At 55.4% G+C, this 27,742-nt stretch overlaps 1 protein-coding gene across 1 annotated transcript; it reads left to right on the top strand.

Annotated features, from left to right (window-relative positions):
• Nucleotides 1–144: 144 nt before the first annotated feature.
• On the top strand, nucleotides 145–27,549 carry ATP13A2 (ATPase cation transporting 13A2). Its single transcript, XM_063176850.1, has 28 exons — nucleotides 145–229; nucleotides 1,458–1,625; nucleotides 3,702–3,760; nucleotides 4,651–4,759; nucleotides 4,848–4,927; nucleotides 6,665–6,742; nucleotides 7,759–7,828; nucleotides 8,583–8,717; nucleotides 8,842–8,908; nucleotides 12,225–12,356; nucleotides 13,954–14,109; nucleotides 14,201–14,311; nucleotides 14,422–14,468; nucleotides 14,552–14,740; nucleotides 15,746–15,952; nucleotides 16,626–16,745; nucleotides 16,942–17,098; nucleotides 17,961–18,081; nucleotides 18,275–18,399; nucleotides 19,586–19,746; nucleotides 20,763–20,873; nucleotides 22,004–22,083; nucleotides 22,723–22,875; nucleotides 23,632–23,728; nucleotides 24,783–25,006; nucleotides 25,658–25,809; nucleotides 26,410–26,582; nucleotides 26,691–27,549. Exons 1-28 carry the CDS (start codon nucleotides 227–229, stop codon nucleotides 26,859–26,861), a joined length of 3,456 nt encoding a protein of 1,151 aa, XP_063032920.1. The 5' UTR covers nucleotides 145–226; the 3' UTR covers nucleotides 26,862–27,549.
• The last annotated feature ends 193 nt before the right edge of the window (nucleotides 27,550–27,742 follow it).

Raw genomic sequence — 27,742 nt, 5'->3', positions numbered from 1 at the left:
GGCATCATCCCCGTGACCGTCACGTGCCCAGGAGGATGAGGGGGCAGCGATCCCGGCTGCATGGGCCAGGAGCCACCCCCTCGTCCTGGGGAGCACAGCCCCAGGGCTGAGCAGCCCCTCTGCTGACCCTGCTCCTGTTTCTGGTGGATTTGCAGACAGCAGCCGGCTGCTGGGGGCCCGGCGCCCGGGCTACGGGACGCTGCAGCCAGACTCCGACCCGGCCCACATGGTAGGTCTGGCCTGGGGGGTCTCCCACACCCACCCCGGGGCTCCCCACACCCCCAGGTGCTGCTTTCCCAGCCCCTTGGATTTCCCTGCCTGGGGCTCGGTCACGCTGGGATTTTGGGAGTTCAGGGTTTAGTGGTTGGTAATGGATTTTAGCTGATTTTATGTCTGAGCAGCCGGGTGTGGGTGATTGATTCCCAGTGACTGATTCCCAGTTATTCCCAGTGATTGATCCCCAGTGATTGGTTCCTGGTGATCCCCAGTGATTGATTCCCAGTGATCAATTCCCAGTGATTTCCAGTGGTTGATCCCCAGTCATTGATTCCTGGTGATCCCCAGTGATTGATCCCTAGAGATTCCCAGTGATTCATTCCCAGTTATTCAATCCCGGTGATCTCCAGTGATTGATCCCCAGTGACTGATCCCCAGTGATCCCCAAAGATTGATCCCCTGTGATCAATTCCCACTGATCCCCAGTGATCGATCCCCAGTGATCGATCCCCAGTGATTGATCCCCAGTGATTCATTCTCAGTGATTTCCAGTGATCGATCCCCAGCGATTCATTACCAGCGATCCCCAGTGATTGATTCCCAGTAATCCCCAGTGATTGATTCCCAGTAATCCCCAGTGATCGATCCCCAGCGATTCATTACCAGCGATCCCCAGTGATTGATTCGCAGTGATTTCCAGTGATCGATCCCCAGTGATTCCCAGCGATTCATTCCCAATGATTAATTCCCAGTGATCCCCAGTGATTGATCCTCAGTGATTCCCAGTGAGCCCCAGTGATCAATCCCCAGTAATTCCCTGCGATTCATTCCCAGTGATCCACAGTGATCAATTCCCACTGATCCCCAGTGATTCATTCCCAGTGATTCATTCCCAGTGATCGATCCCCAGTGATTCCCGGTGATTGATGCCCAGTGATTGATCCCCAGTGATCCTCGGTGATTCCTAGTGATTCATTCCCAGTGACCAGTCCCCAGTGATCAATTCCCAGTGGTCGCCAGTGATCCATCCCCAGTGATCGAACCCCAGTGATCGATCCCCAGTGATCAATTCCCAGTGGTCCATCCCCAGTGATCCATCCCCAGTGATCGATCCCCAGTGATCGATCCCCAGTGATCAATTCCCAGTGGTCCATCCCCAGTGATCCATCCCCAGTGATCCATCCCCAGTGATCCATCCCCAGTGATCAATCCCCAGTGATCCCCGCGTTCCCTGTCCCCAGGAGGTGACGGGTTACCAGCGCCGGGCGTGGCGGGTGCTGCTGTGCCACGCGGGCTCCGTGCTCAGCGCGGGGCTGCTCCTGCTGCTCTTCCACTGGAAGCCCAGCCTGGAGGTGCAGGCCAAGTGCCAGCCCTGCGCCCTGGGCCAGGCCGACTGGCTCATCATCAGGGTGAGTGCCACAGGATCCCGGACGAGGTTCCCAGCCTGGGAGTCTGGGAGGGAGTCTGGGCTGGGGTTCTGGGAGTCTGGATGGGGTTCTGTGGGTCTGGGATGGGGTTCTGTGGGTCTGGGGTGGGGTTCTGGGAGTCTGAATGGGGTTCTGTGGGTCTGGGGTGGGGTTCTGTGGGTCTGGGGTGGGGTTCTGTGGGTCTGGGGTGGGGTTCTGGGAGTCTGGATGGGGTTCTGTGGGTCTGGGCTGGGGTTCTGTGAGTCTGAATGGGGTTCTGTGGGTCTGGAGTGGGGTTCTGTGGATCTGGGGTGGGGTTCTGGGAGTCTGGATTGGATTCTGTGGGTCTGGGGTGGGGTTCTGTGGGTTTGGGATGGGGTTCTGTGGGTCTGGGGTGGGGTTCTGTGGGTCTGGGCTGGGGTTCTGTGGGTCTGGGGTGGGGTTCTGGGAGTCTGGGATGGGGTTCTGGGAGTCTGGATGGGGTTCTGGGAGTCTGGATGGGGTTCTGTGGGGCTGGGCTGGGGTTCTGTGGGTCTGGGCTGGGGTTCTGTGGGTCTGGGGTGGGGTTCTGTGGGTCTGGGGTGGGGTTCTGTGGGTCTGGGGTGGGGTTCTGGGAGTCTGGGATGGGGTTCTGGGAGTCTGGATTGGGTTCTGTGGGTCTAGGGTTCTGTGGGTTTGGGGTGGGGTTCTGGGAGTCTGGATTGGATTCTGTGGGTCTGGGATGGGGTTCTGTGGGTCTGGGACTGGATTCTGTGGACTGGGAATTGGATTCTGTGGACTGGGAATTGGATTCTGTGGATCTGAGGTTGGATTCTGTGGGTCTGGATTTGGGCTCTGTGGATCCAGGGCTGGATTCTGTGGATTGGGAGTTGGATTCTGTGGATCCAGGCTTGGGCTCTGTGGATACATGGTTTGGTTTTGTGGGTCTGGATTTGGGCTCTGTGTATCCAGGGTTGAATTCTTTGAGTCTGGGGTTGGATTCTGTGGATCTGAAGTTGGATTCTGTGGGTCTGGGGTTGGATTCAGTAGGGCTAGGGCTGGATTCTGTGGATTGGGAATTGGATTCTGTGGGTCTGGGACTGGATTCTGCAGATCCCAGCTTGATTCTGTGGGTCTGGGGTTGGATTTTGTGGATCTGGAGTTGGATTCTGTAGGTCCAGGGTTGGATTCTGTGGACTGGGAGTTGGATTCTGTGGGTTTGGATGCCGTGGGTCTGGGGTTAGATTCTGTGGATCTGAGGTTGAATTTTGTGGGTGTGGGGTTGGATTCTGTGGGTCTGGGGTTAAATTCCATGGGTCTGGGGTTGGATTCTGTATGCCCATGGTTGGATTCTGTGGACTGGGAGTTGGGCTCTGTGGATCCGGGGTTGGATTCTGTGGATCCAGGGTTGTATTCTCTTGGTCTGGGGTTGGATTCTGTGGATTGGGAATTGGATTCTGTGAATCTGGGGTTGGATTCTCTTGGGTCTGGGGTTGGATTCTGTGGATCCAGGGTTGCACTCTGTGGATCCAGGATTGGGCTCTGTAGATTGGGAGTTGGATTCTGTTGATCTGGGGTTGGGCTCTGTGGGTCTGGGATTGGATTCTGTGGGCTTGGGGTTGGATTCTGTGGATCAGGGGGTGGATTCTGTGAAATGGGAGTTGGACTCTGTGGATCTGAGGTCAGATTTTGTGGATCCAGGGTTGGATTCTGTAGATCCAGGGCTGGATTCTGTGGATCAGGGGGTGGATTCTGTGGATCCAGGGTTGGGCTCTGCCCCAGGTTCCCAACAGGACCCTGTGAATGTTCCCTCTCCTTGTCCTCCTGCCTGTGTCTGCCATCTCCTTTCCTCAAGCACCGGATTATTCCAGGAATTTATTATCATTATAATTCCTATAATTGTCCCATTCCAGGAATCATTATTATTCCCAAAATAACTCCATGTTTCCCCCTTCCACCCCAGCCTGCCCAGCTTGGAACTTCTCTTCATTGTCCCCAAACCTCATTCCTCACCTGGGATGGATGTCCAGGGCCTTCCCAGGTTCTGGAAGGAGCTGGGAACACTCCAGGCATTCCCAGTCCCCCATCCCTGTGTTTCAGGACCGTTTTGGGCAGTGCTTCACCACCAAGGTGCTCACGGAGCCGCTGGGCGAGGCCAGGTGAGCCGGGGTCTGTCCCTGAGGGGTCGGGGGCCACTCCTGGCCATGGGGAGGTTGGCTGCGCCCCAGTGTCCCCAGAGGAGGGTGACTGAGCCTGGATATCCCTGAGGGAGGGTGACTGAGCCCCAGTGTCCCTGAGAGAGGGTGACTGAGCCCCAGTGTCCCCAAGGGAGGGTGACTGAGCCCAAGTGTCCCTGAGGGAGGGTGACTGAGCCGCCATGTCCCTGAGAGAGGGTGACTGAGCTCCAGTGTCCCCAAGGGAGGGTGACTGAGCCCAAGTGTCCCTGAGAGAGGGTGACTGAGCCCCAGTGTCCCTGAGGGAGGGTGGCTGAGCCCCAGTGTCCCTGAGAGAGGGTGACTGAGCCCCAGTGTCCCCAAGGGAGGGTGACTGAGCCCAAGTGTCCCTGAGGGAGGGTGACTGAGCCGCCATGTCCCTGAGGATGGGGGGCTGAGCCCAGGTGTCCCTGAGGGAGGGTGACAGGCTGGGGCTGACAGGCCAGGCTGAGCCTGGGTGTCCCCGAGGGAAGGTGGCTGAGCCCTGATGTCCCTGAGGGAGGGTTACAGGCCGGGCTGAGCCTGGATATCCCTGATGGAGGATGGCAAGCCATGGCTGAGCCCAGGTGCCCCTGAGGGAGGGTGGCAGGCCAGGCTGAGCCCCAATGTCCCTGAGGGAGGGTGGCAGGCCAGGCTGAGCCCTAATGTCCCTGAGGGAAGGTGGATGAGCCCCATTATCCCCTGAGGGAGGGGGGCTGAGCCCTGATGTCCCTGATGGAGGATGACAGGCCATGGCTGAGCCCTGATGTCCCTGATGGAGGATGACAGGCCATGGCTGAGCCCTGATGTCCCTGATGGAGGATGACAGGCCATGGCTGAGCGCAGTTTCCCCCCAGCCTGGAACAGCACCCTGGGGCCCAGGCGGAGCGCAGGAGCAGCGTGGCCGTGGTGGTGCCGGACGAGGACGAGAGCCGGGACACCGTGCGGCTGCACGACAAGGACGAGGTGGAACCGGCACCTTCCCCACCCCCAGGCCCTCTCCCTGTCCCTGCACACCCCACTCATGTGTTGTTTTCCCATCCCTTTCCAGCAGAAGAACCTCCTGAGGTATTACCTGTTCCAGGGAATGCGCTACGTGTGGCTGGAGCGGCGGCAGGCCTTCTGCAGGGTCAGGTACTGCCAGAGCCCGGCGTTCCTGCTCCCTCAGGATCCTCCTGGATCCTCCTGGATCCCAGCATTCCTGGCATTCCTGAACTCCCTCAGCTCCCTCAGGATCTCCTGGATCCTGGCATTCCCAGCTCCCTCAGGATCCTCCTGGATCCTGGCATTCCCAGCTCCCTCAGGATCCTCCTGGATCCTGGCATTCCCAATGTTCCTGAACTCCCTCAGCTCCCTCAGGATCCTCCTGGATCCTGGCATTCCCAGCTCCCTCAGAATCCTCCTGGATCCTCCTGGATCCTGGCATTCCCAGCTCCCTGAGCTCCCTCAGGACCCTCCTGGATCTCAGCATTCCTGCTCCCTCAGCTCCCTCACAATCCTCCTGGATCTTGGCATTCACAGCTCCCTCAGGACCCTCCTGGGTCTCAGCATTCCTGGCCTTCCCAACTCCCTCAGGATCCTCCTGGATCTTGGCATTCCCAGCTCCCTCAGGATCTTCCTGGATCCTCCTGGATCCTGGCATTCTTGGCTCCCTGAGCTCCCTCAGGATCCTCCTGGATCCTATCTGGCATTCCCAGCTCCCTCAGGGCTCTCCTGGATCCTGGCATTCCTGAGTTCCCTCAGGACCCTCCTGTCCCTGGCATCCCCTGTATCTCCTGTATCTCCTGTCCCTTGGTGCCCTTTTTGGGGCTACCTAAAAACAGAGGCCAGGCCAAATTAAGGGAATAAAATCACTTTTGTGTTTTTTGAGGGCCTTCAGTCAAGGCACCTCGGGCAGACAAAGCCCCCCAGGAGCTACTCCCAAAAATGGACCATGGCTCACAGCTTTTCACACTTTTATAACTTTGGTCCACTTGCATATTGGGGGTTAATCTTCCAATTACAGCTTCAGCTAATGAAGTCATTTACCCCAAGTTTGCTCCCCCAGCTCCCTTTTGTTGAATCTCTGGGGGCCTGAGGCAGTGAGGGCTCCTTGAGTGCCAGGCCTGGAGAGGAATTGCTGTGTCTGCCCCAAACAGGAGAACAGCAGCTGGCACTGCGTGTGGGGTTTGGAGTTACACACTAAAGAACTGCAGGGATATATTACAAATTACAAATACAAATAATAAAAAAACATATTAAATAATATATATATTACAATAATATTAATATTTATATTTATATTATAGTACATTTATTATATTTAATAATATATAATATGAATTATAATATATATTAAATAACATATATATTACAAATTACAAATATATATTACAAATACAAATAATAAAAAACATATTGAAGGAATATATGAAATCCTGAGGCACTGAGGTGTCCTTGACTTCCAGGCCTGGAGAGGAATTGCTGTGTCTGCCCCACACGGGAGAACAGCAGCTGGCACTGCATGTGGGGTTTGGAGTTCTACACTAAAGAACTGCAGGGTCACAAATACATGGAAAATATAAAGGCTCAAACCCTGAGGCATCACCCTGAGCACTCCCAGGCCTCTGGAACCATCCCTGGTGCCCTCAGGGTGCTCCCGGGCACAGGGAACCGGCCGGGGCGGTTTGGCAGGGCCGGACGCTCCCGACTTGCTCTCGGACTGTGCCCCTTTTGTTGCCTTCCCTTGGCAGCCGTGGGCTGCAGAGAGGCCAAGGAACAGGGCACTCTCCCTTTCCAAAGGGGTGGGTTTGTCCCGAGCCTTTGGCCGTGCTGTTTGTTCCTCCCTCCCTGCTGGGTCTGACTCTCTCCCTGTTTTCCTTTGCTGCCCAGCATCCTGGACGAGGGCTGGAGCTGCGCTGAGCTGCACCTGTGCCAGGCCGGGCTGGACCAGCAGGAGCACAGTGCCAGGTGGGGGCTGGCAGCTTCCTGGGGCTTTTCCAGGGAGCAGGGAATCCCAGAGCCTCAGACCCCAAAGTGCCAGGTGGGGTGGAATTACTGGGATTGGCTTCTCCACATAACCCAGCTCCTCGTGGGGGTCTGGGCAGCACAAGGGGCCTTTGGGCTGGAAATGCAGCTTTTCCCAAGGGTGAAACTCCTTCCCTCTTTTCCCAAGGGTGAAATTCCTTCCCTCTTTTCCCAGGGGAGAAACTCCTTCCCTCTCTTTTCCCAAGGGTAAAACTCCTTCCCTCTTTTCCCAAGGATCAAATTCCTTCCCTCTCTTTTCCCAAGGATGAAATTCCTTCCCTCTTTTCCCAAGGATCAAACTCCTTCCCTCTCTTTTCCCAAGGATGAAATTCCTTCCCTCTTTTCCCAAGGATCAAACTCCTTCCCTCTCTTTTCCCAAGGGTAAAACTCCTTCCCTCTTTTCCCAAGGATCAAATTCCTTCCCTTTCTTTTCCCAAGGATAGAACTCCTTCCCTCTCTTTTCCCAAGGATCAAACTCCTTCCCTCTCTTTTCCCAAGGATAAAATACCTTCCCTTTCTTTTCCCAAGGATAAAATACCTTCCCTTTCTTTTCCCAAGGATAAAATTCCTTCCCTTTCCTTTTCCAAGGATGAAATTCCTTCCCTCTCTTTTCACAAGGATCAAATTCTCCTTTCCCAAGGAAACTCCTTCCCTCTCTTTTTCCAAGGATAAAATTGTCTTCTCCCAAAATTAAAACTCCTTCCCTCTTTTCCCAAGGATAAAATTCTCCTTTCCCAAGGATCAAACTTTTCCCTTTCCTTTCCCTTTCCTTTCCCTTTCCTTTCCCTTTCCTTTCCCTTTCCTTTCCCTTTCCTTTCCCTTTCCTTTCCCTTTCCTTTCCCTTTCCTTTCCCTTTCCTTTCCCTTTCCTTTCCCTTTCCTTTCCCTTTCCTTTCCATCAAACTCCTTCCCTCTCTTTGCCCAAGGATAACATTCTCTCTCTGTTCTTCCCCCCCTCAGGAGGAAGATCTACGGCCCCAACCTCATCGAGGTGCCCGTCAAGTCCTACGCCAGGCTCCTGGTGGAGGAGGTGGGTTCCAGGCTGGGCTTCCCAAGTGGATTTCCCCAGGACAGATCCCTCCCCTGCTCCCTGTCCCTCTCTGGAAGCACTTCCTGGCCTTTGGGAAGGAAGGAGAGGATTTGGGGAGAAGGCAGAGCCATGAGGGGACCCTTCCTGACCCTCTGTATGCAGTCAGGAGCAGCCCCCAGGGGTTGTGGAGGTGGCTGAGCATCCTTGGGAGCAGCATCCATAGGGAATTCCTGGGGAGATGGAGGGTTTGGGGGCTGCCAGCCCCAGGGAAGGGCTGGGTTCTCCTCTGCATCCAGGAGCCTGGAAGGCTCATGGTGGGCTGGAGGAAGCTTTTCTTCCTCCAAGGAGCCTGGAGAAATTTCTCCCACCTGGAAATCCCATTCTGGGCTGGGGGAAGTTTTTCCCACTTCCAGGAGCCTGGAAGTCCCATGATGGGATGGAGGAAGCTCTCCCCATTTCCAGGAGCATGGAGATTCCTTACTGGGCTGGAGGAAACTCTCCTCATTTCCATGGAACCTGGAGATCCCATACTGGGCTGGGGGAAGCTCTCCCCCATTTCCAGGATCCTGAAATCCCATAATGGGCTGGAGGAGGTTCTTCCACCCCAAGGTGCCTGGAAATCCCATAGTGGGCTGGGGGAAGCTCTCCCCCATTTCCACTATCCTGGAAGTCCCATGATGGGCTGGAGGAGGTTCTCCCACCCCAAGGAGGTCTCCCAGTGAGCTCCCAGAGCTGTTCTTTCTCCTTGTTGCAGGTGCTCAACCCCTTCTACCTGTTCCAAGTGCTCAGCATGGTGCTGTGGGTGTGTGATGCCTATTACTACTACGCCGCCTGCATCTTCCTCATCTCCACCTTCTCGCTGGGGCTGTCCCTCTACGAGACGCGCAAGGTGGGTGGGGACAGCCCTCTCCCAGCTCTCCCTGCCCTCCCTCCCTGCTTCTGAGCCCCCCAGGCTGTTTTTAGGGATGTTTCCCTGTGTTTTGGGTGGATTCTGATCACTGCCTCCCTCCCAGCAAAGCACCACGCTGCGGAACATGGCCAGGATGTCCGTGGAGGTCCGGGTGCGGCGGCCTGGAGGAGGTGAGAGGGAGGATTTTTGGGATGGTGGTTGGGATGATGTGTCCTTTGGGATCCTGCTTCTGCGCCAAAGTGGTGTTGGGATAGGTGGGAATGATGTTGGGATTCACCAGAATAACGTTATTGTACATGGGAATAATTTTATGAGACACCAGAGTGATGTTGGGATGCGCGGGAATAATGTTGGGATGCATGGGAATAATGTTCTGATATATGGGAATAATGTTCTGATATATGGGAATAATGTTATTATACATGGGAATAATGTTATGAAATACCAGAGTAATGTTGGGATGTGTGGGAATAGTGTTGAGATACGTGGGAATAATGTTGAGATATGTGGGAATAATGTTCCGTGGGGGTCCGGGAGCGGCGGCCTGGAGGAGGTGAGAGGGAGGATTTTTGGGATGATGGTTGGGATGATGTGTCCTTTGGGATCCTGCTTCTGCGCCAAAGTGGTGTTGGGATAGGTGGGAATGATGTTGGGATTCACCAGAATAACGTTATTGTACATGGGAATAATTTTATGAGACACCAGAGTGATGTTGGGATGTGTGGGAATAATGTTGGGATGCATGGGAATAATGTTCTGATATATGGGAATAATGTTCTGATATATGGGAATAATGTTATTATACATGGGAATAATGTTATGAAATGCCAGAGTAATGTTGGGATGTGTGGGAATAGTGTTGAGATACGTGGGAATAATGTTGAGATATGTGGGAATAATGTTGGGATATATGGGAATAATGTTCCGTGGGGGTCCGGGTGCAGCGGCCTGGAGGAGGTGAGACGGAGGATTTTTGGGATGATGGTTGGGATGATGTGTCCTTTGGGATCCTGCTTCTGCACCAAAGTGGTGTTGGGATAGGTGGGAATGATATTGGGATTCACCAGAATAACGTTATTGTGCATGGGAATAATTTTATGAGACACCAGAGTGATGTTGGGATGCATGGGAATAATGTTATTATACATGGGAATAATGTTATTATACATGGGAATAATGTTATGAAATACCAGAGTAATGTTGAGATGCGTGGGAATAATGTTATGATATACAGGAATAATGTTGGGATACACAGGAATAATGTTGGGATATGTGGGAATAGTGTTGTGATATATGGGAATAATGTTATGATATATGGGATTAATGTTCTGATATATGGGAATAATGTTATTATACATGGGAATAATGTTATGAAATACCAGAGTAACCTTGGGATGTGTGGGAATAGTGTTGGGATACATGGGAAAAACCTTATGATATATGGGAAAAATGTTAAAATACATGGGAATAATGTTATGATATATGGGAATAATGTTATTATACATGGGAATAATGTTATGAGACACCAGAGTAATGTTTGGATGTGTGGGAATATGTTGGGATAGATAGGAACAATGTTATGATATATGGGAATAATGCTATTATACATGGGAATAATGTTGGGATACACAGGAATGATGTTGGGATACATGGGAATAATGTTGGGATACACAGGAATGATGTTGGGATACATGGGAATAACGTTGTGATATATGGGAATAACCTTATGATATATGGGATTAATATTATGATATATGGGAATAATGTTGGGATACATGGGAATAATGACACAATATATGGGAATAGTGTTATAAAACAGGAGTGATGTTGGGATACATGGGAATAATGATACAATATATGGGAATAGTGTTATAAGACAGGAGTGATGTTGGGATACATGGGAATTAACAATATGATAAATGGGAATAACGTTATTATACATGGGAATAATACTGGGATACACAGGAATAATCTCATGAGACACTGGAATAGTTTTGGGGTCCAGTTAGTAAAAGATGCCTCTGTCCAAGTGAAGGTGCAGACAAGACCATATTCCAAAGCCAATATGGGTTTAATTTAACAGGGGATTTCAGGGAAAGGATAGTCCTCCCATGAATCCCTGCCCTGTCCCAGCAGCCCTTTTCCTCCTGCTCTTCCCAGTGCTGGGAATCCCTGGGGTTCCTCTGGTGGTTCCATTTGTCACATAGCCCAAACCCTGGCTGTGCACAGGTGTTTGTGCCATTCCCAGTGCTCAGGGTGGCTGGGAATTGTGGTCTGGATCAGCTCTCCCCAGCCCTGGCACCTCCCTGCTGGGAATTCTGGTCTGGATCAGCTCTCCCCAGGCCTGGATCTCAATTTCTCACCTCCAGGGAATTAACCCCTTCCTGTTTGCTGCCTTATCCCATGGGGATTGCTTCCCTGGTGCCTGGAAATGAGTGCCCCATTCCCCAATCCCTGAGTGGGTTCTCCAGGTTTCTGGAGATGAATGCCCCATTCCCCAATCCCTGAGTGGGTTCTCCAGGTGTCTGAAGATGAGTTTCCCATTCCCCAATCCCTGAGGGGGGTCTCCAGGGCTCTGGAGATGAGTGCCCCATTCCCCACACCCTGAGCAGGTTCTCCAGATGCCTGGACATGAATGCCCTGTTCCTCAATCCCTGAGTGGGTTCTCCAGGTGTCAGGATAAGCGTTTCCCCATTCCCCAATCCCTGAGTGGGTTCTCCAGGTGTCAGGATAAGAGTTTCCCCATTCCCCAATCCCTGAGTGGGTTCTCCAGATATCTGGAGATGAGTGACTCGATTCCCCAATCCCTGAGGAGGTTCTCCAGTTTTCTGGAGACGAGTGACTCCATTCCCCAGGCCCTGAGTGGGTTCTCCAGGTGCCTGGACATGAATGCCCTGTTCCCCAATCCCTGAGTGGGTTCTCCAGGTGTCTGGAGATGAGTTTCCCCATTCCCCAATCCCTGAGTGGGTTCTCCAGGTGTCTGGAGATGAGTTTCCCCATTCCCCAATCCCTGAGTGGGTTCTCCAGGTTTCTGGAGATGAGTGCCCCTATTCCCCATGCTGTAAGAAGGTTCTCCAGGTGCCTGGAGATGAGTGCCCTGTTCCCCAATCCCTGAGTGGGTTCTCCAGGTGTCAGGATAAGAGTTTCCCCATTCCCCAATCCCTGAGTGGGTTCTCCAGATATCTGGAGATGAGTGACTCCATTCCCCAATCCCTGAGGAGGTTCTCCAGTTTTCTGGACATGAATGCCCTGTTCCCCAATCCCTGAGTGGGTTCTCCAGGTGTCTGGAGATGAGTGACTCCATTCCCCAGGCCCTGAGTGGGTTCTCCAGGTGCCTGGAGATGAGTGCCCCGTTCCCCAATCCCTGAGTGGGTTCTCCAGGTGCCTGGAGACGAGTGCCCTGTTCCCCAATCCCTGAGTGGGTTCTCCAGGTGTCAGGAGATGAGTGACTCCATTCCCCAGGCCCTGATCAGTGTTGTTTCCCAGAGGAGCTGGTGGTCAGCTCGGCAGAGCTGGTGCCCGGGGACTGCATCCGGCTGCCGGCGGCCGGGGCGGTGCTGCCGTGCGACGCGGCGCTGCTGAGCGGGGAGTGCATGGTCAACGAGAGCCTGCTGACCGGTGAGAGCCCTCCCTGCACCCTCAGGGGTGGCTGCCTGAGCAGGGGACACACAGGGTTAAAGTGGGGATTTATTGAAGGCCTTCCATGGATACAACCTCGGGTTGCTGTTGATAATTGCTGCCCCGAGATGTGCAGGGTGTCTCTGCTTCGGCCCACGCAACTGAAACATGAGTCTGGACTCCTCACTTTTCAGTCTTGAGGTTGTTTATTAATTCTTATCTATAAAATTTTCTTTCTGCCCAGCTGAGATCTGCTCAGCCAGGCAGCCACAGGCACTCTGTGTTGTCCTTTTATACTACAAACTACCTATAACATATTTACACTGAATTCCCAATACCCATCACCTGTGTTAGACAGTGCACCTTTACTCTAAACCAATCCCAAAGTGCCAACATCACTGCATGCAGAAAATGGAGAATAAGAAGAAGAAGGAGGAAGGCTAGACATGTCCAAGTTCCTCCATCTTGTCCCCATAACCCCCACATCAAAAATCCTAAAATCTACATTTTCACCCTGTGATCATTTTGTTATTACACTGTTCAAACCTGTGTGACTTTCATGTCCTGATACAAAGTTGGCAACTTGCTCCAAGGGTCACAATCAAATCCCCAGGTGTTCTGGGCAGCATGCCAGGGTCTCTGAGCCCCTCAACGCGGTCCTCAGCAGCTCTGGACACACAGAGGGATGCACTGAGTTCCGACAGGCAGTCAGAAACCTCTGAGGCTACACCCAAAATGGACAATGGTCATGAGTTTTTCAGACAATTATAAATTTTTAACCCCATTTACATATCAGGGGTTAATGCTCCAATTACAGCATCAGGTGATGAAGTATTTACCCCAAGTTTGCTGCCCCCCAGCTCATTTTGTTTATACTTTTTGAGCACTAAGGCTGGAGGGTGTCCTGGAGTTTCAGGCCCAGAGGAATTTTTGTGTCTGACCAGAACGGGAGAGCAGCAGCTGGCACTATGGAGTTTAGAGTTAGGCACTAATGCAGCACAGGATCTGAAAAATGCAGAGTGTAAAATCCTCAGGCATCAATGTCATCACCCTGGGTGGGTGTCACTGTGGGACTGGTGCCAGTAGGGTGTGTGTCCCCAGCAGTGTCCATATCCCCAGCAGTATCTGTGTCCCCAGCAGTGTGCATGTGAGTCCCCAGCAGTGTCCCCAGTGGTGTTTGTGTTGTCCCAGCAGTGTCCATGTCCCAGCAGTGACCCTGTCCCCAGCAATGTCCCCGTCCCAGCAATGTCCCCGTCCCAGCAATGTCCCTGTCCCAGCAATGTCCCCAGCAGTGTCCCTGTCCCCAGCAGTGTCCCTGTCCCCAGCAATGTCCCTGTCCCCAGCAATGTCCCTGTCCCAGGAATGTCCCCAGCAGTGTCCCTGTCCCCAGCAGTGTCCCTGTCCCCAGCAGTGTCCGTGTCCCAGCAGTGTCCCTGTCTCAGCAATCTCCCCAGCAGTGTCCCTGTCCCAGCAATGTCCCCAGCAGTGTCTCTGTCCCCAGCAGTGTCCCAGCAGTGTCCCTGTCCCCAGCAATGTCCCTGGCTGCCCCCTGACCCCCCTGGGGTGACAGTCCCAACCCCTGGAATGTTCTGGGCAGGGGAGAGCGTGCCGGTGATGAAGACGCCGCTGCCGGCGGGCGGAGCCGCGTACTGCCCCGAGGAGCACCGGCGGCACACGCTGTTCTGCGGCACACAGATCATCCAGGCCAAGGCCTACGTGGGCGGGGAGGTGCTGGCCGTGGTCACCCGCACAGGTGAGGGCGTGGGGGATAACCCAGGATGAATCCCGGGTTAAATCCGTGCCCCTGGGAGCGGTGCTATGGTGACATCCTGCCTGTCCCGCAGGGTTCTGCACGGCCAAGGGAGACCTCATCAGCTCCATCCTCTACCCCAAACCCGTGAGCTTCAAGTTCTACAAGGACGCTGTGAAGTTTGTGCTGTTCCTCGCCATCCTGGGTAGGTCTGGACGTGGAGATGCCTTGTGGAGCCGCCAGATTCCTTGGAATGGAATCCCATTTCCCTGCTGTGCCCTGCTTTGTAACCGAGCCCCTTCTCCCCCTGCACAGCTCTCATCGGCACCTTGTACAGCATCCTCATCCTCGTTAGGAACAAGGTAGGGCTGGTGGAGCAAGCGGGAGAACTCACAGGGATCCATCAGGGGAGGGATGGATCCTGTTCCTCCTGCTCCCCTCCCAGGTCCCGGTGGGACAAATCATCATCCGCGCCCTGGACCTGGTCACCGTCATCGTGCCGCCAGCGCTGCCGGCCGCCATGACCGTGGGCACCATCTACGCCCAGAACCGGCTGAAAAAGCAGGGAATCTTCTGCATCAGCCCCCCCCGGATCAACCTGTGCGGGAAGATCCGCCTGGTGTGCTTCGACAAGGTGAGGCATACAACAAAGCCTTGATCTTGGCCTTATTATCGAGTTGGTCTGGGAGGATGGTCCAGGTGCCCAGTCCCTCTAGGAGACAGAGTGCCCGAATGCCCAGTTAGCTTGTGGCCGTCGCTGCAGGCTGCCCTTTAGCAAGCTTGGTGATTGTCAGCTCTTTGGTGATATCAGCTCTCTTAGGATCTCAGCTCTTTGCTTGCTAGGTAGGGTGCCCTTGGCTGTGGCTGCAGCAGACACGAGAGAGGAGAAGGAGAAGTCCTGGTGTTCCACAGCGATGGTTTATTGAGGAGACTGAAGGGTTCCAGTGACAGCTCTTCTGCTGTTGAGTGGGCTAAAACAGCCCCTTTTTATAGGGTGTAAATAGTAAGGGTTTGTCCAATAGTAAGGGTTAGGTATAGTGGCCTATGAGGTTACAAAGATAAGGCTAAGGGGCGGGGGGGTCAGAGACAGGAGCTTATTTTGCTGTCCATCATGACTCAGCATTCCTGCTTGTGACAGTGGTCACAGGGGTCTTCAGGTGAGGAAAGAGACGAGAATGTTGACTCCATGTTCAGAAGGCTTGATTTATTATTTTATGATCTATGTATTACATTATAACTAACTCAAAAGAAATAGAAGGAAAAGTTTCCTCTCAGAAGGCTAGCTAAGAATAGAATAGAAAGGAATGATAACAAAAGGCAGCTCTCTCAGACTCTGTCCGAGATAGCTCGGCCTTGATTGGCCATTAATTATAAACATCCAAGATGGGCCAATCAAAAATCCACCTGATGCATTCCACAGCTTCAGATAACCATTGCTTACCTCTTGTTTCTGAGGCCTCACCTTCTCAGAAGGCAAAAAACCCCAAGAAAGGATTTTTAGTGAAAAGATGTCTGTGACACCTACTGTTGAGTCTCCATCCTCCATGGAGCTTTCCCAAGCTCTGTGGGGTCTGCCACAGGGGTGGGGCGGGCAGGGTGGGCACCGGGGCTGCCCGGACCCACCATGCTGTGCCCACAGACGGGGACGCTGACCCAGGAGGGGCTGGACGTGTGGGGCGTGGTGCCCCTGGAGCAGCAGCGCTTCCTGCCCATCGTGCACGAGCCCCGCTGCCTGCCCGCCGGCGCCCTGCTCTACGCCCTGGCCACCTGCCACGCCGTGTCACCGCTGCGGGGACAGCTCGTCGGGGACCCCGTGGACATCAAAATGCTGGAATCCACCGGCTGGGTGAGGCGGGCGTGGCTGTGTACAAATCACCAACGGGACGGGGCTGCTGTGGAATGTGCCTTGAGCTGTTTTATTTTCCAGCATCAGTCTCATTACATGGTTATGACAATGGGAAGATGCCAGCAGCTCACATCCCAAGCAGCAGACCAAGAACTTAAAGTTACACCTCACTTTATAAGTTTTTTGACCAATCACACAAAGCAAAAGCACATTGACAGTAGTTCTATCCAATCACTATAAGCACATGTACCTTTGGTTAAAAAAATGCTTGCTTATTTCGAATACAAAACCTGCTTGTAAGCCTTAAAACACAATGCACAGAGCTCCATTATTAAGCTTCAACCTTCCTAATGTCTTGCTAGATAAACTTCCTGTAGCTTAGAGAGTTATTCTAGACAAGCGTTAATCCACAGATCATTGTTCTATTTGCCCTTGCTTTTCCACAGTTTAAATTTAATTTTTCTGCTGACCTATCTCATGGCTACTGCTTAGCTCTGATCATAGTTCTACTGCCTCTAAAGCCTGCCTTTTGCAGCTTTCCCAAAACCCTCTGGTTTTGTAGATTTCCACAATGGGGGCTGCAGGGCTGGAGAGGGAGGCGTTGGGAATCTCGGCGGTTCTGGACCCTCTGTGGGTGGATAAGCTCATCAGGGTTTTGCCCTCTCGATTTCAGCGCCTGGAGATGATGGAGGAGGAGGAGGAGGAAGGGGAGCTCCCAGCGTTCCAGCAGTTTGAGATGAAGGTCTTGGCCGTGGTGAAACCTCCACCAGAGGAGGAGCAACCTCGGGACAGGGTAACCCATGGAACAGCTCCTCACCCTCCTGCCTCCTTGGAGAAGTTCCTGCCTCCTTGGAGAAGTTCCTGCCTCCTGGAGAAGTTCCTGCCTCCTGGAGGAGTTCCTGCCTCCTGGAGGAGTTCCTGCCTCCTGGAGGAGTTCCTGCCTCCTGGAGGAGTTCCTGCCCGGCCCTGATCCCACCCGCTCTCCACAGAGGCACCAGGCCCCGCTGGGGATCCTGCGGCGTTTCCCGTTCTCCTCCTCTCTCCAGAGGATGAGTGTCCTGGTCAAGCTGCCTGGGGAGGCCTCGGCCCACGCCTACATCAAGGGTGCCCCTGAGATGGTGGCCAGTCTGTGCAGGAAGGAAACTGGTTGGTACTGGGAGGTGGGCTCACCCCCTGTCCCGCTGGCTGCATCCCTGAGGCTCATCTTCCCCCAGTGAATTATCCTCAGGAACGCTGTGGGGCAGCTCCCAAAGGCTTTGGGGTGGCCCCAGCCACAGGAGGGAAAGGAAACAGGAGCCAGAAGATGGGGAATGGGGTTGGGGGCTTCCTCCATCCCATGCTGGGGTCTCCAGGCTCCTTGGGTTGGGGAGAGCTTCCCCCAGCCCAGTATGGCATCTCCATATTCCATGGGGTTGCAGGCTTCCCCCAGACCAGTATGGGATCTCCAGGCTCCATGGGGTTGCAGGCTTCCCCCAGACCAGTATGGGATCTCCAGGCTCCTTGGGGCGGGGAGAGTTTCTTCAAGCCCATCCTGGGATCTCCAGATTCCATGGGGTTAGGGGCTTCCTCCGTCCCAGTATGGCATCTCCAGGTTCCATGGGGTGAAGAGAGCTTCCCCCAGCCCAGGGTGGAATTTCCAGGCTCCTTGGGTTGGGGACAGTTTCCTCCAGCCCAGTATGGGATCTCCAGGCTCCTTGGAGTGGGAAGAGCTTCCTCCATCCCATCATGCGATTTCCAGGCTCCTTGGGGTTGGGAGAGTTTCCTCCAGCCCAGCATGGCATCTCCACATTCCATGGGGTTGAGGGCTTCCCCCAGCCCAGTATGGGATTTCCTTGAAGTGGGGAGAGCTTCCCCCAGCCCAGTATGGCATCTCCAGGCTCCATGGGGTGAAGACTTTCCCCCAGCTCAGTATGGGATCTCCAGGCTCCATAGGGTGGGGAGAGCTTCCCCCAGCCCATCCTGGGATCTCCAGGCTCCCTCAGGAGCTGTTCTGGCCTCGCTTTTCCAGTGCCCCCGGATTTCTCCCAGATGCTCCGGCACTACACCACCGACGGGTTCCGGGTCCTGGCTCTGGCCTGCAAAGCCCTGGGCACGGTGGCCACCTTTGAGGAGGCCCTGCAGCTCCCCAGGTCGGTGCCAGCACTCCCTCTCTCCATCTCCTCACTCTCTCCTGGCATTTCCTGGGATTCCCTGCAGAGAATTCATCCCTAATCCATATGGAGGGAATCCCTGGCTGGTTCCCAGATGGATTTTAGTTTCTCACACCCTTTGATCCTCTGTGCTGGTTTTGGAGGTGATGAAAGGCTCCTTGTCTCCCACCAGGGACTCCGTGGAGAGCGGCCTGAACTTCCTGGGGTTCCTGGTCATGAAGAACGTCCTGAAGCCGGAGTCTGCCCCGGTGATCCAGCTGCTGAGGAGCGCCAACATCCGCCCCGTCATGGTGACAGGTGACCCTGGAGGCACCAGCACATGGGGCTCAGGGAGGGATGGCACACAGACAGTCCTGGGCAGTGTGCAGGGGGAAAGGGCTTTCCCACCAGGAACCCCACTGGGAACTCCACTCCTGGAACGCCACCCCAGGAACCCCACCAGGAATCCCAACAGGGGTCCCAACAGGAACCCTACCCCAGGGATCCTACCAGGAATCCCAACAGGGGTCCCAACAGGAACCCTACCCCAGGGTTCCTACCAGGAATCCCAACAGGAACCCCACCAGAAATTCCACCCCAGGAATCCCACCAGGAACCCTACCCCAGGAATTCCACCCCAGGAACCCCACCAGGGATCCCAGCAGGAATCCCACCAGGAATTCCACCCCAGGAACCCTACCAGGAACCCCAACATGGATCCCAACAGGAATCCCACCCCAGGAACCCTACCCCAGGAACCCCACCAGGAATTCCACCTCAGGAACCCCACCAGGGATCCCAACGGGAACCCTACCCCAGGAATCCTACCAGAAACCCCACCAGGAGTTCCACCTGAGTAACCCCACCTGAGGAACCCGACCAGGAGCCCCACCAGGAATTCCACCCCGGGAACCCCACCAGGACCCCCCCACCAGGGATCCCAACAGGAACCCTACCCCAGGAATCCCACGAGGAACCTCACCAGGAATTCCACCTCAGGGATCCCAGCAGGAACCCCACCTCAGGAACCCTACCAAGAATCCCACCAGGAATCTCACCAGGAACCCCATTATGACCCCCAGCAGGGATCTGTGCCTGGAGCAGCTGTGGGGGCACCAGGAGCACTCCTGGTCCTGGCTCTGTGCGTCCCTGCCCTCGGGATCCACGATCCACTGTGGGGCTCAGGGCATGGATGTGTTTTGGGTGGAAGAACTCATTGTTCTGCTGTCCGTCCCCTGAACATTGCTGTGTTTGAAATCCCAAATTCCCTGCCCAATGCAGGGGGTGTGGGGTCACCTCTGGGTGTTTTCCAGGCAGGAGAACAGGGCTTGAACCCACATTTCTCTGGGGCAGGGCAGGCAGGAGGTTTTGGAGGAAAGAAGAGGGAAGCGAAGCCACCACATGGCTGCGGTGGCCGGGAGAGGGGACACAGCAGCTTGGAGCTGCTCCTCTTGGCCTGGGCATCCCAAAACCTCCTTGCTGATGGCCCACGTGTCCCTGGCAGGGGACAACATGCTGACAGCCATGAACGTGGCGCGGGGGTGCCGCATGGTGGAGCCCAGGGAGGGCGTGATCTTCGTCACGGCCTCGCCGCCCGGCCACGACAAACCCGCCGCCCTCAAGTTCGTCCTGGCCGAGCATTCCCAAGGAGAGGAGCAGCCCGAGGTGAGAGCCCAGGACACCCTTTGGGAGCCCAAACTGCCCAGGCATCCTGCAGAGCTTGGGTGTTCGTGGAATCACAGAATTCCAGCGTGGTTTGGGTTGGAGGGACCTTAGAGCTCATCCCATGGGCAGGGACACTTTCCACCATGCCAGGGTGCTCCAAGCCCTATCCAGCCTGGCCTCGGGCACTGCCAGGGATCCAGGGGCAGCCACAGCTGCTCTGGGCACCCTGTGCCAGGGCCTGCCCACCCTCACAGGGAGGAATTTCTTCCCAATATCTAAGAAATGGAGTCCCTCAGATCCAGCTTTCTCCACAGTCCTGGGAATCCCAGAATGGGTTGGGTTGGAAGGGACCTCAAAGCTCATCCCATTCCATGGGCAGGGACACCTTCCACTCTCCCAGGGTGCTCCAGCCTGGCCCTGAACCCTCCCAGGGGTGAGAAGGGGTTTTCCATCATCATCCTTGGAGGCAATTAAGGCTGTGATCCTGCTCCTCATAAACCCATCCTTCAGGAGAGGTTCAGCTGCTCCTGCCTTTCCCTGGAGCACATCAGGGATCCAGGCTTGAATGGCAACTACAAACACCTCCCCATGGATGCTGCCAGATCCTGCTCCCAGCTGGGCGTGGAGGGCTGGGCTGCACCCCAAACAGCCCCACTGGTGTGCCTGGAATTGGGGTTTTGGGGAGCCTTTCCCACTGCTCTGGGTCTGGCATGGAGACCCCAAACAGCCCCACTGGGAATTGGGATTTTGGGGAGCCATTCCCACTGCTCCAAGCTGGGCCAGCCCAGCCTTGTACCCCAAACAGCCCCACTGGGAATTGGGATTCTGGGGAGCCATTCCCACTGCTCCAAGCTGGGTGTAGAGAGCTGGGTCAGCCCAGTCTTGTACCCCAAACAGCCCCACTGGGAATTGGGATTCTGGGGAGCCATTCCTGCTGCTCCAGGCAGGTCCTGGCTCGGCCTGGAGGCCCTGCAGGGGTTGGGCTTGGGGCTGGAGCTGGAGCTGTTTCCTGGCAGGGCCTGCAGCAGCGGGACGGCTCCTCCCTCCCACCCCGGCACTGCCACTTCGCCCTCAACGGGAAATCCTTCCAGGTGGTCTGCGAGCACTTCTCCGAGCTGCTGCCCAGGGTGAGTGGGCAGGGAGCCCCCAGGGGCCTTGGGGAACTTCCCAGTGCCACTGGGAACCTTCCAGTGCCTTGGGGAACTCTCCAGTGCCACTGGGAGCCTTCCAGTGCCACTAGGAACCTTCCAGTGCCTTGGGGAACTCTCCAGTGCCACTGGGAGCCTTCCAGTGCTGCTGGGAGCCCTCCAGTGCCACTGGGAATCTTGTTCCCTGCTGGACATTCCCAGTTCCCTGCCCAGCTGCACATCCCCAGTTCCCTGCTGGACATTCCCAGTGTCCAGTTGGACATTCCCAGTTTCCTACTGGACAATCCCAGTTCCCTGCTGGACATTCCCAGTTCCCTGCTGGACAATCCCAGTTCTCTGCCAGACATCCCCAGTGCCCAGCTGAACATCCCCAGTGCCTTACTGGACATTCCCAGTTCCTAACTGGACATTCCCAGTGCCTTACTGGACATTCCCATGCCCTACTGGACAATCCCAGTTTCCTACTGGATATTCCTATGCCCTGCTGGACATTCCCAATTCCTTACTGGACAATCCCAGTTCCTTGCTGGACAATCCCAGTTCTCTGCCAGACATTCCCAGTGCCTTACTGGACATTCCCAGGTCCTAACTGGACATTCCCAATTCCTTACTGGACATTCCCAGTTCCCTACTGGACAATCCCAGTTCCCTACTGGACATTCCCAGTGCCCAGCTGGACATTCCCAGTTCCCTGCTGGACATTCCCAGTTCCCTGCTGGACAATTCCAATGCCCTACTGGACATTCCCAGTGCCCAGCTGGACATTCCCAGTTCCCTACTGGACAATCCTAGTTCCCTGCTGGACATTCCCAGTTCCTTACTGGACAATTCCAGTGCCCTACTGGACATTCCCAGTGCCCAGCTGGACATTCCCAGTTCCTTACTGGACAATCCCAGTTCCCTACTGAACAATCCCAGTTTCCTACTGGACATTCCCAGTTCCCTGCTGGACAATTCCAATGCCCTACTGGACATTCCCAGTGCCCAGCTGGACATTCCCAGTTCCCTACTGGACATTCCCAGTTCCTTACTGGACAATCCCAGTGCCCAGCTGCACATTCCCAGTTCCCTGTCCCCCGGGAATGCTGACGGATCCTCCCCGTTGGCAGATCCTGCTCCGGGCCACCGTGTTTGCCCGCATGCTGCCCGAGCAGAAGACGCAGCTGGTGTGCAGCCTGCAGGAGCTCAAGTAAGGCCCAGGGGCTGGATCCCAGGGGCTGGATCCCAGGGAATGGATCCCAGGGAATGGATCCTGGAATTACAGGGTGGGTGGTGTTGGGTGATGCCTCAAACATCAGCTGGTGGCACCCATGCTGTGGGCAGGGACACTGCACCAGATCCAACCTGAAATGGAGCATCCACATCTTCTCTGAGCTGAGCCAGGGATTTTCGCCATTCCCTGAGGAATGTGGGGTTCCTTTCCTGTGTTCCCTGAGGAATTTGGGCTCCCTTTCCCATTCCCTGAGGAATATGGGGTCCCTTTCCCATTCCCTGAAGAACGTGGGGTCCCTTTCCTGCATTCCCTGAGGAACGTGGGCTTCCTTTCCTGTATTCCCTAAGGAACGTGGGCTCCCTTTCCCATTCCCTGAGGGAATTTGGGGTCCCTTTCCCATTCCCTGAGGAATGAGGGCTCCCTTTCCCATTCCCTGAGGGAATGTCGGGTTCGTTTCCTGCATTCCCTGTGGAATGGAGGATCCCTTTCCCATTTCCTGAGAAACGAGGGCTCCCTTTCCCATTCCCTGAGGAACGTGGGCTCCCTTCCCCATTCCCTGAGGAACGTGGGCTCCCTTCCCCATTCCCTGAGGATTTCGGGCTCCCTTTCCCGCAGTTACTGCGTGGGGATGTGCGGGGACGGTGCCAACGACTGCGGGGCGCTGCGGGCGGCCGACGTGGGCATCTCCCTGTCCGAGGCCGAGGCGTCCGTGGCCTCGCCCTTCACCTCCCGCGTGGCCACCATCGAGTGCGTGCCCAAGGTCATCCGGTGAGCGGGGGAATCCCGGGAGTGCTGCGGGGGAATCCCGGGAGTGCCGCCGATCCCTACTGGGAGGAACTGGGAGGGACTGGGACTCAGAGGGGACTGGGAGGGACTGGGATAAACTGGGAGGGACTGGGACTCAGAGGGGAGTGGGAGGGACTGGAAGGGACCTGGGAGGAGACTGGAAGGGACTGGGATAAACTGGGAGGGACTGGGACTCAGAGGGGACTTGGAGGGACTGGAAGGGACCTGGGAGAGACTGGGATAAACTGGGAGGGACCTGGGAGGGACTGGGAGGGACTGGGATGGACTGGGAGGGACCTGGGAGGCAACTGGGATAGAGTGGAAGGAACCTGGAATGGACTGGGAGGGGACTGGGATAAACTGGGAGGGGACTGGGATAAACTGGGAGGGACTGGGATAGACTGGGAGGGACCTGGGAGAGGACTGGGATAAACTGGGAGGCGACTGGGAGGGACTGGGTTGGACTGGGAGGGACTGGGACTCAGAGGGGATTGGGAGGGACCTGGGACGGACTGGGAGGGAATGGGAGGAAACTGGAAGGGACCTGGGAGGGACTGGGATAAACTGGGAGGGACCTGGGAGGGATTGGGGGGGACTGGGAGGGACTTGGGGGCGCTGGGAGGGGATTTGGGGTTACTGGTTTATACTGGTTCGGGGTTTTTCATTACTGGTTTAGGGTGCCCATTGGGTGCCCATTTGGTGATGCCGTTTTTGGTGACGCCATTCCCCCCCCGCCAGGGAGGGCCGGTGCTCCTTGGTCACCTCCTTTGGGGTCTTCAAGTACATGGCCCTGTACAGCCTGGTGCAGTTTGTGTCCGTGCTCCTGCTCTACACTGTGAGTGCCACCCCAATCCCTGCTTTTCTCAGAATTCCTGGGGCACCGATGCCTTTTGGGGCTGCCTAAAAACAGAGCCAGACAAAATTAATGGATTAAAAAGCAGGTGTATTTATTGAAGGGCCCTCAGGTACATCTTGGGCAGACAGAACCTCCCCAGGGCTGCACCCAGAAATGGACCGTGGTTTGGAGGTTTTCACACTTTTATAACTTTGGCCCATTTGCATATTGGGGGTTAATCCTCCAATTACAGCTTCAGCTGATTAAGTCATTCACCCCAAGCTTGCTCCCCCAGCTCCCTTTTGTTGAATCTCTGGGGGCCTGAGGCAGTGAGGTGTCCTTGAGTGCCAGGCCTGGAGAGGAATTGCTGTGTCTGCCCCAAACGGGAGAACAGCAGCTGGCACTGCGTGTGGGGTTTGGAGTTACACACTAAAGAACTGCAGGGATATATTACAAATTACAAATACAAATAATAAAAAACATATTAAATAATATATATATTATAATAGTAATAATATTAATATTATAGTATATTATTATATTTAATAATATATAATATAAATTACAATATATATTAAATAATATATATATTACAAATTACAAATATATATTACAAATACAAATAATAAAAAACATATTGAAGGAATATATGAAATCCTGAGGCACTGAGGTGTCCTTGACTTCCAGGCCTGGAGAGGAATTGCTGTGTCTGCCCCAAACGGGAGCACAGAAGCTGGCACTGCGCGTGGGGTTTGGAGTTACACACTAAAGAACTGCAGGGTTATAGTACAAATTACAAACTGAAAATATTACAAATAATAAAAAATATATTAAATGAATATATGAAATCCTGAGGCAGTGAGGTGTCCTTGAGGAAATGGAGAGGAATTGCTGTGTCTGCCCCAAATGGGAGAACAGCAGCTGACACTGCGTGTGGGGTTTGGAGTTCTACACTAAAGAACTGCAGGGTCACAAATACATGAAAAATATAAAAACTAAAACTGTGAGGCATCATCCCCAGCGGTTCTGAGCCTGTCCCTTCCCTCCTGCCCAGATCAACACCAACCTGAGTGATTTCCAGTTCCTGTTCTTCGACCTGGTGATCACCACCACGGTGGCGGTGCTGATGGGGCGCACGGGGCCGGCGCCGGCGCTGGGCGTGCGGCGGCCGCAGGGAGCCCTGATCAGCGCGCTGGTGCTGGGCAGCCTCCTGCTGCAGACAGCCCTGCTCATCACCGTGCAGGTCCTCAGCTACTTCATCACCGTCTCACAGAGCTGGTGAGGGCCCCACATCCGGGAATCGTGGGATTCAGGGTTGGAAAAGGGCATTGAGTTCAACTGCCAGGCCCTGTTTGCCACTAAGCCCCGAGTGCCAGGTCCACAGGGATTTTGGACACTTCCAGGGTGGTGATTCCATCCTCCCCTGGACACGCTGTTCCAGTGCATGCATCCCTTGCCATGAGGAAGTCTTTCCCAATATCCCACCTGAACCTGCCCTGGTTTCCTGAGGGTTTGGTGATGGGGATGGCACTGAGGTTGTGGCAGAGCCCAGGGTGTGTCCTGGGATTTGGGATTTGGCAGCAGACAGGGAAGCATGGAATGTCTTTAGTTGGAAGGGATCATCCAGTCCAACCCCTGGCCCTGCACAGACATCTCAACAATCCCAGCCTGTCCTTGAGCTCTGGCAGTGCTGGGACCATTCCCTGGGGAGCCTGGGCAGTGCCAGCACCCTCTGGGGAAGAGCCTTTGCTGACCTCCAACCCAAACCCCCCTGGGCCAGCTCCCATTCCCAAGGAATCCGTCCCTGGTCCCAGAGCAGAGGTTGGAGCTGCCCCTGCTCTTCCCAAAGCTGTAACTGATGGAGAACGAGGGGTGGTGCCCAGCCCCCCTTGGCCTCTCTGCTGACCCTGTCCCCTGTCCCTGTGCCAGGTACGTCCCCCTGAACAGCACGGTGACAGCGCCCCAGAACCTGCCCAACTACGAGAACACCGTCCTGTTCTGTGTCACCGGCTTCCAGTACCTCATCCTGGCCGTGGCCATGTCCAAGGGCTACCCCTTCCGGGAGCCACTCTACACCAACGGTGAGGACACCTGAGGGGCACCCATGGGGACACCTGAGGGGCACCCACAGGGCACCCATGGGGACACCCAGGGGACACCTGAGGGGCACCCACAGGGCACCCATGGGGACACTCAGGGGGACACCACGGGGGTGCTCAGGGGGGCACCCACAAGGACACCCACAGGGCACCCATGGGGACACCCAAGGGGCACTCATGGGGTCACCCAGGGGGACCCATGGGGACACCCGGGGGACACCCAAGGGGACACCCACAAGGAATCCAGGGGGACACCCAGGGGTACCCACAGGGACACCCACAGGGCACCCATGGGGACAGGAATGAGGTTTCGGAGTCTCAGTCAGGGGGACACACAGGGACACGCACGGGGACACTCAGGGCACCCACAGGGACACCCACAGGGCACCCACAGGGATACCCATGGGGACAGGAACGAGATTTTGGAGTCTCAGCCAGGGGAACACACAGGGACACCCACAGGACACCCACGGGGACACGCATGGGGCACACACAGGGGCATCCACGGGGACCCCCATGGGGACACCAAGAGCCACCAGCCCTCTCTCCCCTGCCCCTCACCCTGCCCCCTCTCTCCCCCAGTGCTCTTCCTCCTTGTCCTCATCCTGCTCTTCGGCCTGATGATCTGGCTGACCCTGTACCCGCTGGGCTTCCCCAAATCCCTGCTGAAGCTCCAGCCCATCGAGGATTTCAATTTCAAGCTGCTCCTCTTGGGCATCGCCGCCCTCAACTTCTTCGCTGCCTTCGTGCTGGAGGTGGGTCAGGGGGGCTTTGGGAGAGGGCATCCCCCTGGAGCTTCCCCAGGTGGGCACGGGGCTCTCCTGTGCCCCCCCAACCCCATTTCCCTCCTGCTCTGGCCCCAGACCGCCCTGGATCACGGCTTGCTCGGCTGCTTCCGAAGGCTGCGCCGGAAAAAAGCCTCCAAGAAGCTTTTCAAGAGGCTGGAGAAGGAGCTGAGCCAGCAGCAGCCGGCCTGGCCACCCCTGGACCAGCCCCTGTTTGCCACACCCAGGATGTCCCTGGCCGTGAGATAGCAGTGCCAGCTGTGCCTCTGCCCCAGCCCTCGGACACTTCCTTAATTTATTGATCCCGGAAAAAGCAGGGATGCGGCAGGCGGGATCCCTCGGCATCGCGGATGGGAATCCCATGGGCACGGTGATCCCATGGGCACAGTGATCCCATGGGCACGGTGATCCCATGGGCACGGTGATCCCATGGGCAAGGTGATCCCATGGGCACGGTGATCCCATGGGCACGGTGATCCCATGGATACAGTGATCCCATGGGCACAGTGATCCCATGGGCACGGTGATCCCATGAGCACGGTGATCCCAGGAGCACGGTGATCCCATGAGCACGGTGATCCCATGGACACAGTGATCCCATGGGCACGGTGATCCCATGGGCACGGTGATCCCATGGGCACGGTGATCCCATGGGCACGGTGATCCCATGGACACGGTGATCCCATGGGCACGATGATCCCATGGACATAGTGATCCCATGGGCACGATGATCCCATGGACATGGTGATCCCATGGGCACGGTGATCCCATGAGCACGGTGATCCCATGGGCACGGTGATCCCATGCACATAGTGATCCCATGGGCACGGTGATCCCATGAGCACGGTGATCCCATGGGCACGGTGATCCCATGAGCACGGTGATCCCATGGACACAGTGATCCCATGAGCACGGTGATCCCATGAGCACGGTGATCCCATGGACACGGTGATCCCATGAGCACAGTGATCCCATAGACACGGTGATCCCATGCACACAGTGATCCCATCGACACGGTGATCCCATGGGCACGGTGATCCCATGAGCACGGTGATCCCATGGACACAGTGATCCCATGGACACAGTGATCCCCTGGCCACTCTGAGCCCACAGCCACACCTGAGCCCACA

The sequence above is a fragment of the Melospiza melodia genome, chromosome 26 (assembly GCF_035770615.1).
Source record: "Melospiza melodia melodia isolate bMelMel2 chromosome 26, bMelMel2.pri, whole genome shotgun sequence".
In the NCBI taxonomy this organism is placed as follows: domain Eukaryota; kingdom Metazoa; phylum Chordata; class Aves; order Passeriformes; family Passerellidae; genus Melospiza; species Melospiza melodia.
The sequence above is the reverse complement of the archived record's forward strand: the minus strand, read 5'-3'. Positions and strand labels throughout refer to the sequence as shown.

Bases quoted from the DNA above. Each gene is read 5' to 3' on its own strand.
- ATP13A2 (XM_063176850.1), top strand. The intron at 22,084-22,722 runs GTAAGGCCCAGG...CCTTTCCCGCAG, and splicing joins TGCAGCCTGCAGGAGCTCAA to TTACTGCGTGGGGATGTGCG. The intron at 22,876-23,631 runs GTGAGCGGGGGA...CCCCCCCGCCAG, and splicing joins TGCGTGCCCAAGGTCATCCG to GGAGGGCCGGTGCTCCTTGG.